This window comes from Vigna unguiculata, chromosome 7, assembly GCF_004118075.2.
Source record: "Vigna unguiculata cultivar IT97K-499-35 chromosome 7, ASM411807v1, whole genome shotgun sequence".
Lineage (NCBI taxonomy): Eukaryota > Viridiplantae > Streptophyta > Magnoliopsida > Fabales > Fabaceae > Vigna > Vigna unguiculata.
This window is the reverse complement of record NC_040285.1, coordinates 24,599,569-24,616,206: the sequence shown is the minus strand read 5'-3', so window position 1 is coordinate 24,616,206 and position 16,638 is coordinate 24,599,569. Positions and strand designations below refer to the sequence as shown.

The 16,638-nt window shown below is 35.0% G+C and overlaps 1 protein-coding gene across 1 annotated transcript; it reads left to right on the top strand.

The window, feature by feature from the left end:
• Window positions 1-1,172: 1,172 nt before the first annotated feature.
• On the top strand, window positions 1,173-3,337 carry LOC114191328 (putative pentatricopeptide repeat-containing protein At1g12700, mitochondrial). The gene is made up of 2 exons (XM_028080497.1): window positions 1,173-2,851; window positions 3,109-3,337. Exons 1-2 carry the CDS (start codon window positions 1,173-1,175, stop codon window positions 3,335-3,337), a joined length of 1,908 nt encoding a protein of 635 aa, XP_027936298.1.
• The last annotated feature ends 13,301 nt before the right edge of the window (window positions 3,338-16,638 follow it).

The window sequence follows — 16,638 nt, the reverse complement described above, 5'->3', positions numbered from 1 at the left end:
ATATAATGAAAATGTCTAAAAAAATGTGAAAAGATCTGAATTAAAAATTTTCAAAGAAAAATAAAGGAAAATTTGAGAATGAAAGGTAGTGTTGGTTATGACGAAGATAATGAGAGTTGATTAATTAATTTTTTTAACTCTGTAATACATATCATCATGAAAACCACACAAGAGCCAAATACAAAACTAAGATGAAGTACTCTTAATAATTCTACTGCTATATTGGCTTATAAGTGAAAAGATGAATGATTCAAAAACTCATTTGCATGAAATTTTTTGAAAATCTCCATTTTTCACTACCCCACCCTTAAATATCAGCTTAGATATTTACTCATTACACTTCTTTTGTGTATTTTATACTTTATTAAAAGTCTTATTAACGAAATAACATATATAATAAAAATGAATCATCCAAGAATTCATATACAAACTTTTTCACACCTATTACACACTGTTTCAGCTTTTCAGGGACTAATTTAAACATTTATTTATTGTATTTTGATTTTATATTTTTAAACATAATTGCACAATAAAATTTGAAAATTTACTTTCTAAAACAACTAAGAAAAGAAAAAAAAAACGCTTTGGTATGAGAAATTAAAAAAAAGAAGCCATTTAGCATATTTGTTTTGCGCAAACTCAACAATTCAGTAAACATTTGATGACATATGCAAATAACAAGAAACTATTTAATACTTTTGGGTGAAACAACCATTTCTACTGGTTAGAAGTGTAAACACATCAATGAAAATATTATACTAATTTTTTCATTTTATTTTTACTTTATTTTTCATCTATTAAAGACTTAAATTGAAAATTCAAAAAAAGTTTAATCAAAAGTTATTAGCCTAACTTATTTCTGTTTTTTTTTTAATTAAGACCATATTGTTATTGTTATAAAAAACTTACTTATAATCACACTAATATTTTAGAAAAACTCCAAAATTTAAGCGTAATCAACCAGGAAGACCTAAATCATCATAGACTTATTTTGAAAAATAAAACTTTTAGAATGGCACAATTTGCTGTGTTTTTGTGTTGTTGTTTCCTTGAGAACATAGTGAACTCCCACTTTCTGAAATTTTACCCCATGCATGATTGACGACAAATATCCTTCTCAGGTGAGGGTTTCAATTTTTCCCTTCTCTTCAATTATTCTTTGACTTTGTTCCATGGCAATAAAGCTTCCATCTTCGGCATATCCTACTCGATTCCTCAGATGGGTTTATTTCTCTTCAAGCTGTATTGCAGATATTTCAGAAACCCCTGAGATTGTTAAACTCAAGGATTCATCTGAATTTGATCAAAATCTCAACTTTTTGAGAAATAAGCTTGCCCCTGACAACTTAATCCGGGTCTTGGACCGTACAAATGATTTGAACTCAGCGGTTAGGATATTCAAATGGGCTTCAAGGCAAAAGAGTTTTCACCACACTTCGAACACATATTATAGGATAATTTTGAAACTGGGCATGGCCGGGAAAATTGTGGAAATGAGGGATTTTTGTGAAAACATGGCCAAGGATAGGTGCCCTGGTACTGAAGAAGCCCTTGTGACCTTGGTTCACACATTTGTGGAGCATTGTAGGATTGAAGAAGCTATTACAGTCTTAGTGAACATGAATTTGGGTGGGTATAGACTGCCCATTGAAGCTTTTAATGCTTTATTGGGTGCTCTTGTGGGAGGAAAGGGTAGAGAATTTCAAAAGGCGTTGTTTGTTTATAAAGAGATGGTGAAGGCATGTGTGTTACCCACAGTTGACACTTTGAATTGTTTGATGGAGGCATTGTCTGCCACCAATCAGATTGACTTAGCTTTGGATCAATTTAGGAGAATGAAAAATAAAGGGTGCAATCCAAATAGTAAGACTTTCGAGATTCTTGTGAAGGGTCTCATTGAAAATGGTCGAGTGGATGAAGCTGCTATTATTTTAGAACAAATGTTCAAAGTTCAATGTCAACCAGATTTGAGTTTTCATACCTGCATAATACCTCTGTTTTGCAGAGAAAATAAAATAGAGGAGGCTGTGAAGTTGTTTAAAATGGTGAAAGATTCTGATTTGGAGTCAGATTCTTTCATTTATGAGGTTCTAGTAAGGTGTTTTTGCAACAACTTGCAGTTGGATTCTGCTGTTGCCCTCATAAATGAGATGATAGACAGTGGTATGCCACCAAAACATTATGTTCTTGTTGATATAATGAATTGTTTTTGTGAATTAGGGAAAATTAAGGAGGCTATAGTGTTTTTAGAAAATAGACAAGTTCATGAAACTGCTCCCTTCAATATATTGCTTGAAGGTTGCTGTAATGCTGGTGAAATTCTGGCAGCAAATGTTCTGCTGGAGAGAATATCTGAGAGACACATTGCAGATTGTCAATCTTGGAACATTCTCATTAGATGGTTTTGTGAGAATGAAGACATCAAGAAGGCATATACACTTCTTGGCAGGATGATAAAGTCATTTGTTATTCTTGACTGTGCAACGTATTCTGCTCTTGTAGTTGGCAACTGTAGATTGGGCAAGTATGAAGAAGCAATGAAACTCTTTCATCAAATTTGCGCCAGATGCTGGATTTTAGATTTTGCCTCGTATTCTGAACTAGTTGGTGGTCTCTGTGACATCAAACAGTCTGAAGATGCCATGGAAGTGTTTCACTATATGTCAATGAAGAGATGCTCTCTTCACTCCTTGGCCTTCTACAAATTGATAAAATGTGTATGTAACTCTGGACAGATCAAAGAAGCCATAAGACTTTGGCAATTAGCTTATTTTTGTGCTATTTCTTGCTGTATTGCCACACACACTGCTATCATGCAGGAGTTGTTAAGATCAAGGAGGGCAGAAGATATGTTAGCATTCTTCTCACAAATGTTGATGGTGGGCAGCAATCTTGACCTGGAAGTATATTGTATTCTTATTCAAAGTATGAGTAAACAAAATAAAATAAAGGAATGTGTTTTATTTTTCAATACAATGATCAATGAAGGTCTAATACCTGATCCAGACCAACTATTTGATCAACTGTCATTCATGGCCAATCATTCTCAGTTATCTATGATTTCTAGTGCAATTGATAGAATTTCAGGTGTTGACATTTTGAATTCAGCAATGTATGGCTTACTGATAGCCGGCTGTTGAAAGAGGGTAGGGAACACGAGGCCCGTCGATTACTAGACTCAATGTTAGAAAAAGGTTGGGTTCCTGATGCAACCACTCATAATCTATTGATTGGATCTGATGTTAGAGAAGCAATGAGTCAAGCAATGTTGTTTGATGATTCTGCCTCACTAGATTCTGTTAGCAATATTCTTGCAGAAGGCCTTGGGGATACATGATACTTCAGCATTCTGCAAAAAGAATCTTAATCCTAGTCAATTTCAACAGTTCAGACCACAAACTTTTGCACCACACGAGCAAGTGAAATAAGAGACATCCATAGAAGCTACCATTCAGGATTGGTCAGCTAGCTATTGATGTGAATGAGTTGGTGCTGCAAAAAATCTGACGCAGTTCCTGCTCAGCCAGCAGTGAGAAATCCAAGGACATGACAGAACCAGTGGTGGAAGACTAGTGCACTTCAGGTTCAGAGTTTTCATTCCACTTTTTCTTTTTCTTTTTCATTGCCTCAGAACAATTTTCTTTCTGCATTTTATGCTTAATTCTGTACTGTCTTTGCTGTTTCCAGATTGCTCCCCTTACACATTGAGGATAATGTGTGATTAAGTGTGGGGGGAGTGGTTTCATTTTTGCTTTTCTGCTGATTTTCTTTTTGCTGTTTCACTCTCTTGATTGCTTTGTTTTTAGCCATATTTTAACCATTTGCTGTTTTTGGAAGTAGAATAAGTGCAGTACTGCTGTTTTTGAGTCTTATATGCTGTTTTGAGTCTATTTTTCTATTTCAAGTCTTACTTGCTACTTCAAATTTTTCTTGCTATTTTTGAGTATTATTTGCTGTTTTTAGAGGGTAACTAGCTTTGTTTTGATATTCTAGTAGTAGTATTTTGTTTAAATATGCAGTTTTGAGTTTTGCTAACCAGTTTTGTTAACTCTTTTTTGCTGACTTGGTCAGTTTTGGCTAACCCTTTTTAGTTTCACTAATCCTTTTTGCTGAGTTGATCAGTTCACTAACCTGAATTTTGCTATTGTTTAGCTAACAGTTTGACTAACCAGTTTTTTATTTCTTGTCCTGACTTGAGTTAACACGTGCATTTTGAGGTTTTGAGTATTTTGATTCTTTTGAGTTTCTTTTTCTGTTTTTTATTTAGACTTATTTAGATAATTCTTTTGCTGATCTGAGTAGTAGCTTTTAGTTTTGAACTTTTCCTGTTTCAAAAACTTTTTTCAGTTTGTTTGAGCCTTATTTTTGTTACCTTAGCTGTTTTCTTGTGAAGCATAGTGTTACATTGCCAATTTTCAAAGTTCAGAGATTCCAAATTGTTTGATGCAGTCATTCATTGATAGTAGAGTAGATTTTCATGATAACTTCAGTTCTAGATCAGTTTGGCAGATTTAACCTTGTCAGACTTGAGCCATATTGTTTCCTTCTTGTGTGTGATGCACTCATGATTTCTAGTGCTTGGCATAACTTGAATTGACTTTAGTTGACATAGCTTGTTTTCAATTGCAACTCTTGATGTGATATAGGCCATTGTTGTTTCTGTAGCCACTTGACCAAATAAAGCCTACCTTGCAATTTTTCCCATCAAACCCAATATTTGAGCCTGTTTGAACTGTTTTTGTTATTGACCTACTCATTTGAAGCCCTTAGACCAGAAAAACCATGTCATTTCATACCTTACTATTGAGCTGTGAAGAGGCTTTGGAACTGTTTTGGGGGATTTTGGTAAAATTTAAGTGTGGGGGAATTTGCTGTAACAATGATATCAATTTGAAAGTGGCTTGAGAAAGAAAGATTAGCTGAGAAAAAAGAAAAAAAATATGTGCTAAGTTTCAAAAGAGAAAAGCTGAAAAAGAATGAAAAGAAAAAATGAAAGAGAGTGATGGCTGAATCTGTGAATTTTTTGGAGCATGATTTTAGACTTAATTTTTCCAGATTTCTTCCCATTGCTCCTTCACTCCTCTTTAGTGCTTTAGCTTTGAATCCATTTCCATATCTTACCCTCTATCTTGGCCTCGTTACAAGCTTGATTAAAGTCCTATTGATCTTGAGTTGTGTTGATAATGAGTAGTGGATGTTAGAGGCTGTTTGAGAATGTGCTGGTGCCAGATTCATGGTGTGATATGTTGAGAGATAATCACTAACCTGATACACATGAGAGGATGAGATATACACTGACTTGTGATCTAAACTGATTTTTAAATGAATATTACTTTGCTTGACTTGCTTGACCTGTTTTCAGCCCAGTTGGAAATCTTGGTGCTTTGTTTGGTACTTCTTTTTGTGCATAACAGTAGCAGCTAAGTAGTGAGATGAGTATTCAAATCAAATCTGTAAATTGCTTTTTAGTTTCTTTTTTGAGTTTCCTGTGTTTCCTAGGAGTGCAAAGGTAGTGTGGGGGGTATGTTAAGTTCCTATTTTGCCATGGTTTTCATTGTTAAAAGCACTTCTTTTGAGTGTTTCTTAGTTTTAATTGATTTTCAGATTTTCTTTTAAAAATTAGTGTTTTTGTGAAAATGTGTCAATAAGGTGTTTTTAAGCATATTTTTAGTTTATTTTTTCATTTGTTGGATTTATAGTGTTTGTAAATAGCCTAGTTTAGTTTTTTATTTATTTATTTTTTATCGGCATATATCAGTTTAGTTTGTACTTATAGCCTTTGATTTTTAGTGCAGCATAGAATTTAGTTTTTATGTGCTTAATAATTCTTGTATAACTTTTCAGCTTGTGGATTTTAGGTGCTCTGAAAATTAGTGCAGTGAACAATTCAGTTAATAAAATGACCTGCTGTAGCCAAAAGCTGAACCAGTGATGACCTGCTGTCAAAGGTCACTTATGAAGAGTGGGAGCTGGAAGTAACCTACTACACCTGCCTGGAAAAGCTGAAAATGGAACCTGGAAGACTGTCAACGTCACTTAAGAGCTGATTGGTTGGGAGCTGAACCTGCCAAGTGAAGAAGGACTGTACCTGGACGTGTAACCTGTCTAACCAGTGAGGGCTACTTGCTGCAGCCTGTTGGAAGTGGAGTGGGCAGATTAGCTTCAACTAAAGCAACCTAGGACAACCAGTTAACATGTAGCTGATTCTTTGGAGCTGGAAAAGTTAGTTGACCTGAAGACTTGTGTTAGATATTGTTTGATATTATTAAGATATTGTTAGATATTGATAACCACAATATCAAACAATATCTTCTATTTAATCTTTTTATTTTCAGTTACTCTTTTTACTTATACCCCTCTCTATTATAAATAGATTACCCTATGTGTGGTTTATACACAAGGGAGATTAATCTCAATCCCTATTTTCTTTATTCTCAACATGGTATCCAGAGCTTAAGGTATCTTTTCTTTTCGTCGTCGTTGCCTCTGCCTCTGTCGCCGCCGGACCACCGCCGGACTTTTGCCGGACCTTCGCCGGACTTTTGCCGGATCTTCGACGGACCTCCGCCGGATCTTCGCCGGACCTTCGCCGGACCTTCGTCGGACCTTCGCCATCGGACCTCTGTTGCTGGAGTGCCAATTCTGACCGGCAACCTTGAAGCCGTGCCTCCTCCATGGCGTCTTCCGCTGCCTCTTCCCATTCTGAAAACTCTTCTAGTGTGTCTGACCCGTCCATCTACACTAACTATGTTAATGTACACTTATCCATTGACAAGTTAACTGGCCATAATTATGCCACAGAGGTATCTTGATCATCTTGCCCCGAAAGCATCTACTCTCACTCCTGCTAAGAACGACCGTTGGGAAACCATTGATGCTCAATTATGTGTGGTTCTTAAGGGTACTCTTGATCCTTCGTTAAAGCAACTTTTTCGTTCCTACGAAACGTGTGCTCAAATCTGGGAGCATGCCAAGTTATTATACACCAATGATACTCAACGTCTCTATGGTGTTTGTTCTAAATTTGCAACGCTTATTTCCTCTAAACATCAAGACTCTATGACTGATTATATGGGCAAAATTCATGCTCTATTTCATGAATTCAATGAATTATTGCCTCCTTCCCCCGACCTTGCCACGGAGATCGAACAATGCTCAAAGTTCTTCATGCTCGGAGCATTACACGGACTTGCTGATAAATATTCACATATTCGTGATCAAATTTTGGGTTCCCCGGTTGTCCCCACCTTAACTTCAACATGCTCTACTCTTTTGCGTGTACCAGAACAACCTAACACTGATACACCTGCTTCTGTTGATGATTCTTCTGCATTGGTATCTCATCGTGATGACCGGACTCGCCCTCGCAAACAGGGAAAAAGGCGTCCTAAGTGTGACCACTGTGGCAAGCTCGGTCATAAGATTGACAAGTGTTATGCATTACATGAGTGTGAACATTGTGGCAAGCCAGGTCACAAGATTGACCGGTGTTATGCATTGCATGGACGTCCTCCTCGCTCTGCTGCAGCTGTTCAGACCAACCTTTCCCCACCTTCCTCTACTGGGGATCCTCTTTCTGTTTCACCTGATACACCTGCTATGTTCAACAAATTTCTCAAATGGTATAAGGATCATGAGTCTTCTAGTTCCACTGCATCTATCGCTCACACAGGTACATCTTTTGTTGGTCTGACTCGATCTTCTTCTCTTGGTCCTTGGGTGTTTGATTCAGGAGCCACTGATCATATTACTGGTAACAAATCTTTGTTCTCTTCTTTATCCTCTCCTAATTATTTACCTTCTGTTACACTGGCTGATGGTTCTAGAGTCTCATCTCATGGTGTTGGCACTGTTAAACTTTTTCCTTCTTTAACCATTGATAATGTTCTTTATGTCCCTGGGTCTCCTTTTAACCTGTTGTCCATCAGTCGTCTAACTCGTTCTCTTGATTGTGTTGTTTCTTTTACCCACAATTCTGTGTGTTTACAAGACCGGAGTTCGAAACAGGTGATTGGCACAGGATGTGAGTCTCATGGTCTTTATCATCTCCGTCCTTCTACACAAGTTGGTGCAGTTATGGAGTCTCCCTCTCTTCTTCATGCTCAGTTAGGTCATCCAAGCCTTGCTAAGTTACAGCAGCTTGTCCCTGCCTTGTCCAAATTATCTCATTTGGTGTGAGTCATGCCAATTAGGCAAACATAGTCGTACTTCCTTTCCTCGTAGTGTCACACGTGGTGCTTCATCCCCTTTTGCATTGGTTCACTCTGACATTTGGGGTCCTAGCCGCGTTAAGTCTACTTTAGGTTTTCAATATTTTATTATTTTCATTGATGATTATTCTAGATGTACTTGGTTATTTTTAATGAAACATCGTTCGGAATTATTTCATATCTTTCAATCTTTTTTTCATGAAATTAAAACTCAGTTCGGTGTTTCTATTCGAGTTTTGCGTAGTGATAATGGCCATGAATATCTTTCTCATTCTTTTAAACAATTTATGGCTTCTCACAGTATTCTGCATCAAACTTCTTGTGCTTATACCCCTCAACAAAATGGTGTAGCTGAACGTAAAAATAGACATCTTATTGAAACCACTCGCACTCTTTTAATTCATGGAGCGGTTCCCGAACATTTTTGGGGTGATGCTATTCTTACTGCATGTTATTTTATTAATCGCACGCCTTCTTCGGTTTTAAAGAATAACATCCCTCATTCCATTTTATTTCCTCATGACCCTCTTCATCCCTTACCTCTAAGAGTTTTCGGGTCTACATGTTTTGTTCATAATTTCAGTCCTGGTCTTGACAAGCTTTCTCCTAGATCACATAAGTGTGTTTTCTTAGGGTTTACAAGATCACAAAAAGGATACAAATGTTTTTCTCCTTTTCTTAATCGTTATTTTGTGTCTGCAGATGTCACATTTGATGAGTTCTCCCTTTATTTTAAGAGTCAAACTTCACCTCTACCTCCATCTAGTTCTGACACCTCTTCTCATACGTTTAATGTTCCCCTTGTTTGTGACCCTCTTACTGTGTCTTCGTCACCATCGGTTCCTGCTCCACAGTCCGCTTCTCCACCACCTCTTCAGGTTTATAGTCGCCGAAACCGATCACAACTACCACCATGTGACTCCACTCAAGTGCCAACTGCTCTGTCTACTCCGGCTCTGACACCTGAGTCTGACCTTCCCATTGCCCTCCGAAAAGGTATGCGTTCTACCCGTAATCCCTCTCCCCATTATATTGCTTTGGGTTATCATCGCTTGTCATTACCTTTTTATACATGTCTTTCCTCTCTTTCTTCTATGACCATTCCAAAAACTGTTCGTGAAGCTTTAGCCCATCCTGGTTGGCGTCAGGCCATGACAGATGAACTAAATGCTCTTCATAACAGTGGAACTTGGGATCTGGTCCCGTTACCGTCTGGAAAATCTGTTGTTGGTTGCAGGTGGGTGTTTGCTATCAAAGTTGGACCTGATGGTACTATTGATCGCCTCAAAGCTCGTCTTGTGGCCAAAGGTTATACTCAAATTTTTGGTTTGAATTATGGCGATACTTTTTCCCCCGTGGCAAAGATGGCTTCTGTTCGTTTATTTATCGCCATGGCTGCTCTTCAACAATGGCCTCTTTATCAACTGGATGTTAAAAATGCTTTCCTCAATGGTGATTTGCAAGAAGAAATCTGTATGGAGCAACCTCCAGGGTTTGTTGCTCAGGGGGAGTCTTCTGGGATGGTATGTCGTCTTCGCAAATCACTATATGGCCTAAAACAATCTCCTAGGCCCTGGTTTGGAAAGTTTAGCAATGTTGTTCAACAATTTGGTATGACTCGGTGTGAAACAGATCATTCTGTTTTTTATCAACACTCGAGTGCTAGATGTGTTTACTTGATAGTATATGTTGATGACATCGTTCTTACAGGGAGTAACAACCATGGCATCTCTCAGTTGAAACAACATATCTGTCACCATTTTCAGACAAAAGATCTTGGCAAACTCAGATATTTCTTGGGTATTGAGGTGGCACAGTCCAATGATGGTATTGTTATATCTCAAAGAAAGTATGCCATGGATATTCTGGAGGAAACTGGGTTGGTGAGTTCAAAGTCTGTTGATACACCCATGGATCCCAATACTAAACTTCTACCAAATCAGGGGGAGCCTATATCTGATCCTGAGCAGTATAGAAGATTAGTTGGAAAATTAAATTATCTTACCGTTACTCGTCCTGACATTTCTTTTGCAGTCAGTGTGGTAAGCCAATTTCTTAATTCCCCATGTGAAGATCATTGGAATGCAGTCATTCATATCTTGAAGTATATTAAAAGATCTCCTGGAAAAGGATTGTTATATGGTTCTAATAACCATTCAAGAGTTGTTTGCTATTCAGATGCTGATTGGGCAGGATCTCCTTCTGATAGAAGATCTACATCTGGGTATTGTGTCTCCATTGGTGGTAACTTGATCTCGTGGAAAAGTAAGAAACAGAGTGTTGTAGCAAGATCCAGTGCAGAAGCAGAATATAGAGCTATGGCCTCAGCTGCCTGTGAACTTGTTTGGCTCAAGCAATTGCTTCAAGAGTTACAATTTGGAGATGTTACTCAAATGACACTTGTGTGTGACAATCAAGCTGCTCTTCATATTAGCTCTAATCCTGTCTTTCATGAGAGGACCAAACACATTGAGATTGATTGTCATTTCATTCGAGAAAAGGTTTTGTCTGGAGACATCAAGACTGAATTTGTTAACTCAAGTGATCAGTTAGCAGATATTTTTACTAAGTCTTTACGGGGGCCTAGAATTGATTATATTTGTAGCAAGCTTGGCACATACGATTTGTATGCTCCAGCTTGAGGGGGAGTGTTAGATATTGTTTGATATTATTAAGATATTGTTAGATATTGATAACCACAATATCAAACATATCTTCTATTTAATCTTTTTATTTTCAGTTACTCTTTTTACTTGTACTTCTCTCTATTATAAATAGATTACCCTATGTGTGGTTTATACACAAGGGAGATTAATCTCAATCCCTATTTTCTTTATTCTCAACAACTTGTAACTGGAGTAACCTGTAAAAGCAGTCAAGGAAGTTAGTCTGAGCTTAGTGTAATCATGACCTGTGCAACCAGTTTGTCTTTTCCCTTTTCAGTTTTGGACTTCACATTCAGCCAATATAAAGGCTTGGGTGTTCATGTAGAAACTTGTTTACAATATGGCTTTCTTAGTAGGGTTTATAATATTTCCAGTAGTATAGTTTACACTACAGTTTCTGTAGAGTAGTTCTGAGTTTGGGAGAGCATTTGCGTTGGAGCTACTGGCTGTCTTAGAGTACAATGTGTGCAAAGACAAGCAAACTTCATTGTACTTGTAATTCTGAACCAGGTCTATACAATCCAATTCTGTTTTTCATGCAATTTTATTTTCCTTTGCATTTTTACAGATTTCTTACCTCTTGTCATTAATTTCTGAGTTTAAATCATTTCCCATTTCCTGTTTATATTTCAATGCATTACGTTCAAATTCAAGTTTTATTGATGAACATTTGGGTCTCACTCTTGCATTTAACTAGACTCAGCTACGGATTCATGCTGATGTTCTAGTGAGTATAGTGTGACCAATTAAATTCCAAGAAGTCAGAATTAACCCTTAGTTAGCATGAGTGAATCCTAGTGAACATTAATTCAATTTTGAAATTCTGGTTTAGACAGCTTTTATCTGTTTATGCTACTATCTTCATGTTGCTTTCTTTGATTTCCAGTTTTACATATGATTTACTTTCTGCAATTGCTTTCGAGTTTAATCCCACTTTCAACATTGCATTTTAATCATTTTAAACTTGTTCTGATAGTTAGTTTCCAGTTCAGTCTCAGATCTTTATTTTTTCCAGTTTTGGTAGTTATGTTTGTTACATCTTATGCCAATAGTTCTATCTTGGGTTTGAATGATGATTTTTAGTTTCTGTTCTTTACTTTCATTTCTAATCACTGTTTCATGATTGTTTCCATATTATATTCATGTCTATACATCTAATTAGAGTTCTAATTCTCATTTTCCTGTTCTTACCCTATAGTTAGGTTTCCTAGTTGGTTAATTTTAGTAGTTTTGGTCTGCACTCACTCTTTCTGTTAATTCTCAATTAAATTGTTCAGTTAGCTTTGTTTTAGACTTGTTTGCATATTTATATCATGTTTACATTCATAGCATAGCATAGAAATACATTTAGCATCACAGACCAAACTAGACCCTTTGCTGTTAATTTTCCTGCAATGATGATACACCCTGCATTGGCTGCCAAATCTGGTTTAGAGCGTGATTTTGTGGATTTTGAATAGTTAATATTTCTGTATTCATATCATGCATTATTTTAGTGATCTAAACTTGTTCCAATCATCTGCATTGTATAAATCACATTGTTAGTTCTTTTAGGCATTTTGTTGAATACATTGTGCATATTAGGGTTTCTTGTAAAATTTTCATCAAATAGTTTGGTAATTCATAGTTCTACATTGTTTTAGATTTTTTTATATGTTCATATCATGAATTCATGCATCACATATCATCTCAGGACCCATTTTATGCATATCACATCTGGTGTAAAAAATACTGATGAACTAGTTTAGCCCGTTTGCTGCCAAATATTGATTTGAAGTGTGAAATTGAGATTTCTGAGTGTTTTGACAGTTTTGAATACTTTCATTGCATTTTAACAGTCATTGAAATATGTTCCATGCATTAGTTTTGCATAAAACACAGTTTTGATTCTCACATGCATTTCATCAAAATCCTAGTTAAAGTTAGGTTTTCATTCAGTACTTTTGACAAATAGTTTTGGGTTTGACGTTTCTGCATTGTTTTAGATATATTTAAGACCCAGAGCATCCATTCATATTTCCGTGGTGTTTTACATATTCATTCATCATATTACATCATTCTATCATCATTCAAGTATTGATTTGAGCATGTTTCATCTTTGACCTGTCACGTAAACCTGTTACAGCTTTGCACCTCTGTTTGCGTTGCTTTTAGTTTTTTTTTTTCGGAGTTTATTGCATTGTGTTAGAGTAGATAGCATCTTCTGTATTTTCCCCCAATATTTGTTTTAGTTTTCATGGATACCATAACACAATTTAGCTATTAAAGTTGGAGTTTCCTAGGATTGATACCTTGGTTGGCACTCTACTACATTGGAGGGGAAATTTAGGATTTTGTTTAATCTCTAAGTGATTAGGAGATTTAACGCTTAACATCATGAGTGCTGCTCCATCCATCAAGGATTGTTCATTCAGCACCTAGTCTTGCAGCAATGGAACACTCACAATTCTTTCAAGAGAAGGAGATGGATAGATATTAGATTGGTTTATTTGCCAAGGTTTACTTGGTAAGATGTGGAATGACTTGTGATTTTTATGACTTTACTTAAAATATTTACTGTAGTTTTACAATATATACATGTCATGCTTTGTCCAAGTTATTTTATGCTTCTTGCTGCAACCTAATGGTCTCAAAAGTGCTAGTATTAAGCAAAGTACTAGCTAGGGCAACCTTGATGATTTTAGATTCTTTTCATCGATAGTTAAAACATAATTAGGGATGACAATTTGAGTTGGCCTCTCCCATTTTGGCTCGCAAATAACAAGTTGGGTTAGTCATCCTGCATAAAAAAATATGAATTAATTTTTATGATCTGTGGGTTTGTGAGGTTGTCTGCATGAGAATTTTAATCTTTATTTTTATATAATTAAATTAGTAGAAATAATAATTTTTATAAGTCTATTTTTTAGAATAAGTAATATTCATAATTTTATAATTTTTAATTTTTAAGTAAGTTTATTGAAAATAGAAATAATTCCAAATTGAACCGAAACAAAGAAAGAAACGTGAATGAAAGAGATGCTTTTGGATAAATTGGATATGAATGAGCAAACTATTGTTGGATGAATTAAAGAAGAAATGCAAATGAGCAAATTGCTTTAAAATAACACACATGACTTATTGTGTCGGTGTTCATGAATTTAAAGAAAGTGTAATTATTTAGTTCTTTATTTTTTTGGTTTGGTTCAATTTGGTCTTGTTATTTGTTGGTTCAATTTAGTCCTTAAATTATTTTAAAAGATTCAATTTGATCATATCCGTTAAGTTGAAGTTAACACCATATCCGTACATGACACGTGTCAAGCCGTGAAATTTTAATTTTTTTTAATATTTTATTTTTTAAAAAAAATATATAAACTATCATGTGTCAAGTTATTGTCATGCCACATGGCAATTTATCATTGTGACATGTGGTCGTGGTAGTAGTTATTTTCAGTTTAGTCCTCTGTTTAAATTTTTGGTTCAATTTAATACTTATATTTTTTAAAACGATTCAATTTTAATTTCTCCAATTTAAGACCAAATTGGTAAATAAATTTAATTACAAATTGTACAGTATGGCCTACCGCCAGACCATTGGTTAGGCGGACCAAGGACCATCGCTCAGGTGGACCCTCATTTATGAAGACAACCGACAGGACGCACGACCCATCGGTCGCGCGGCCACACCAAAACTTGGATCAATAATCAGGTTTAAAATGCAATTGGGCCATGATTAAGAAACCCTAATCACATGCCCAAACCAAAAACTATAAATAGAAGCCCAAGGTAGGTTGGTAAGCACCTTCAACTCGCATTTTATTACGGCATTTACTGCTACCTACCGATCGGTGTTAAACTGACTTAAGCATCGGAGTCTTTTAGACAGGTACCCCGATCGCCCGACCAGCCGAACGGAAGGAGAGTCGAGCTACGGAGGGAAATGCAGGACCTGGATGTTAACTGTGGGCGGATCCGAGAAGAGCTTGACTGGACGACCGAGCGGCAAGAGAAAAAACTATATAAGCTCGTTAAGGAGGACGTCAGACAAGAGGAAAAAAAAGGTAATTTAAGTGTTGATTGTAGGTGCTTGGTCCCTACACCCGAAACACAAATTATATATATATATATATATAATTTTTTGAATTTATACATTAAATTATTATATCTAAATATTCAAATTATTTGATTTCTTACACATATATAAAATTTGAAGTATAAAAACTTATAAGAATAAAAATGTAAAAGTTTAGGTTATATACTTTCCCGCAAATGTGCGAGTCAGCTACCCATCCACGTCATCCCTATGACCTTCTAATATTTTTCCATTCCTTTGGGAAATCTAATCTCTCTAATTTATATGATGCAGATGACTTCATTTTCTACATCACGATAATTTGCCATTGCTAGCTACCAACTGCTTTTCCAGATGGCAAATAAACCCGTCCCCGTGGGTATTGTCCGAACCCGTCCCCGTTTTGACGGGGAATCCCCGCATTGACTGGGTATGGGTATGGGTATGGGGAATTCCCGACTTTTTCAGATGGGTATGAGGATGTACATATACCCGCCATAATACCCGTCCCCGCCATATCTTTATTCTCGTTTAAATTATTAAAATATTCACAATTAATCAAGTAACCCATATATATATATATATATATTCTATTTTTTATTTCTTTTAATTATTTCATTTGTCATTAAACTCATTCTCATCTCCAATATATTTTTTATCTTATCATAACCTTTATGTAATTATGTTAAAATAATGTATGTTAATAAAAAAAATTATGCCTTACATTTGAATATTTATATTATTTTTTAATATTTTTATTTATTATAAATTTTCCTTTCACATGAGAATGTTTATACTCTCAATTTAAGGTAATATAAAAAAATTCTTTACTTATTATTATTATTATTATTATTAATTTTTGTTTAATTTGAAGAACTCTTTTGTTTCATTAAAGTAATTTTCGTTATTTTTCAACCATTAAGTATATATGTTGATATTTGAAAAGTTTTCTTAGTTCTCTGAGATATTTTTCGTCTTATCATACCTTAGTTATACATTTGATTTCCTTTGTGTGATTTTTTTCGATAGTCTCTCAAATTATTTCTAAAACACACATTTGTTAGTTTTTTAATATTTTTATTTATTGTTTTTATTTTCATCATGTAGAATAATATATCATAATGTAATTGTTTCACTTTAAATTCTGTTTGAAGTGGTTAAAATTATATATATATATATATATATATATATATATATATATATATATATATATATATATATATATATATATATATAATGATATTTAGGAATAGTATATGATAATTCACTACAAGAAAAAATGAAATGGTGACTGATTTAGTCAGTAACCCATATTAGTCACTATTTTTCGTCATTGGTGGTAGTAGTTGATTTATTGTCTAAATTAGTGACTGATTCAATGATCGAATCGGTACTTGATTTAGTGACCAATTTAATTACTAATTTATTTGTAATTTAATGATAAATTTTTTGGTCACTAATGATATTTCTATTTATTTTTAACCACTTCAAACATAATTTAATAATTAGTTCTCTAAGGTTTTTTTCATTTTATCATACCTTAATTATACATTTGATTTCCTTTGTGTGATTTCTTTCGATAGTCTCTCAAATTATTTCTAAAACACACATTTGTTAGTTTTTTAATATTTTTATTTATTGTTTATTTTCATCATGTAGAATAAAATATTTCGATATATTCTATCTAATTATTTGTTATTTTATAACT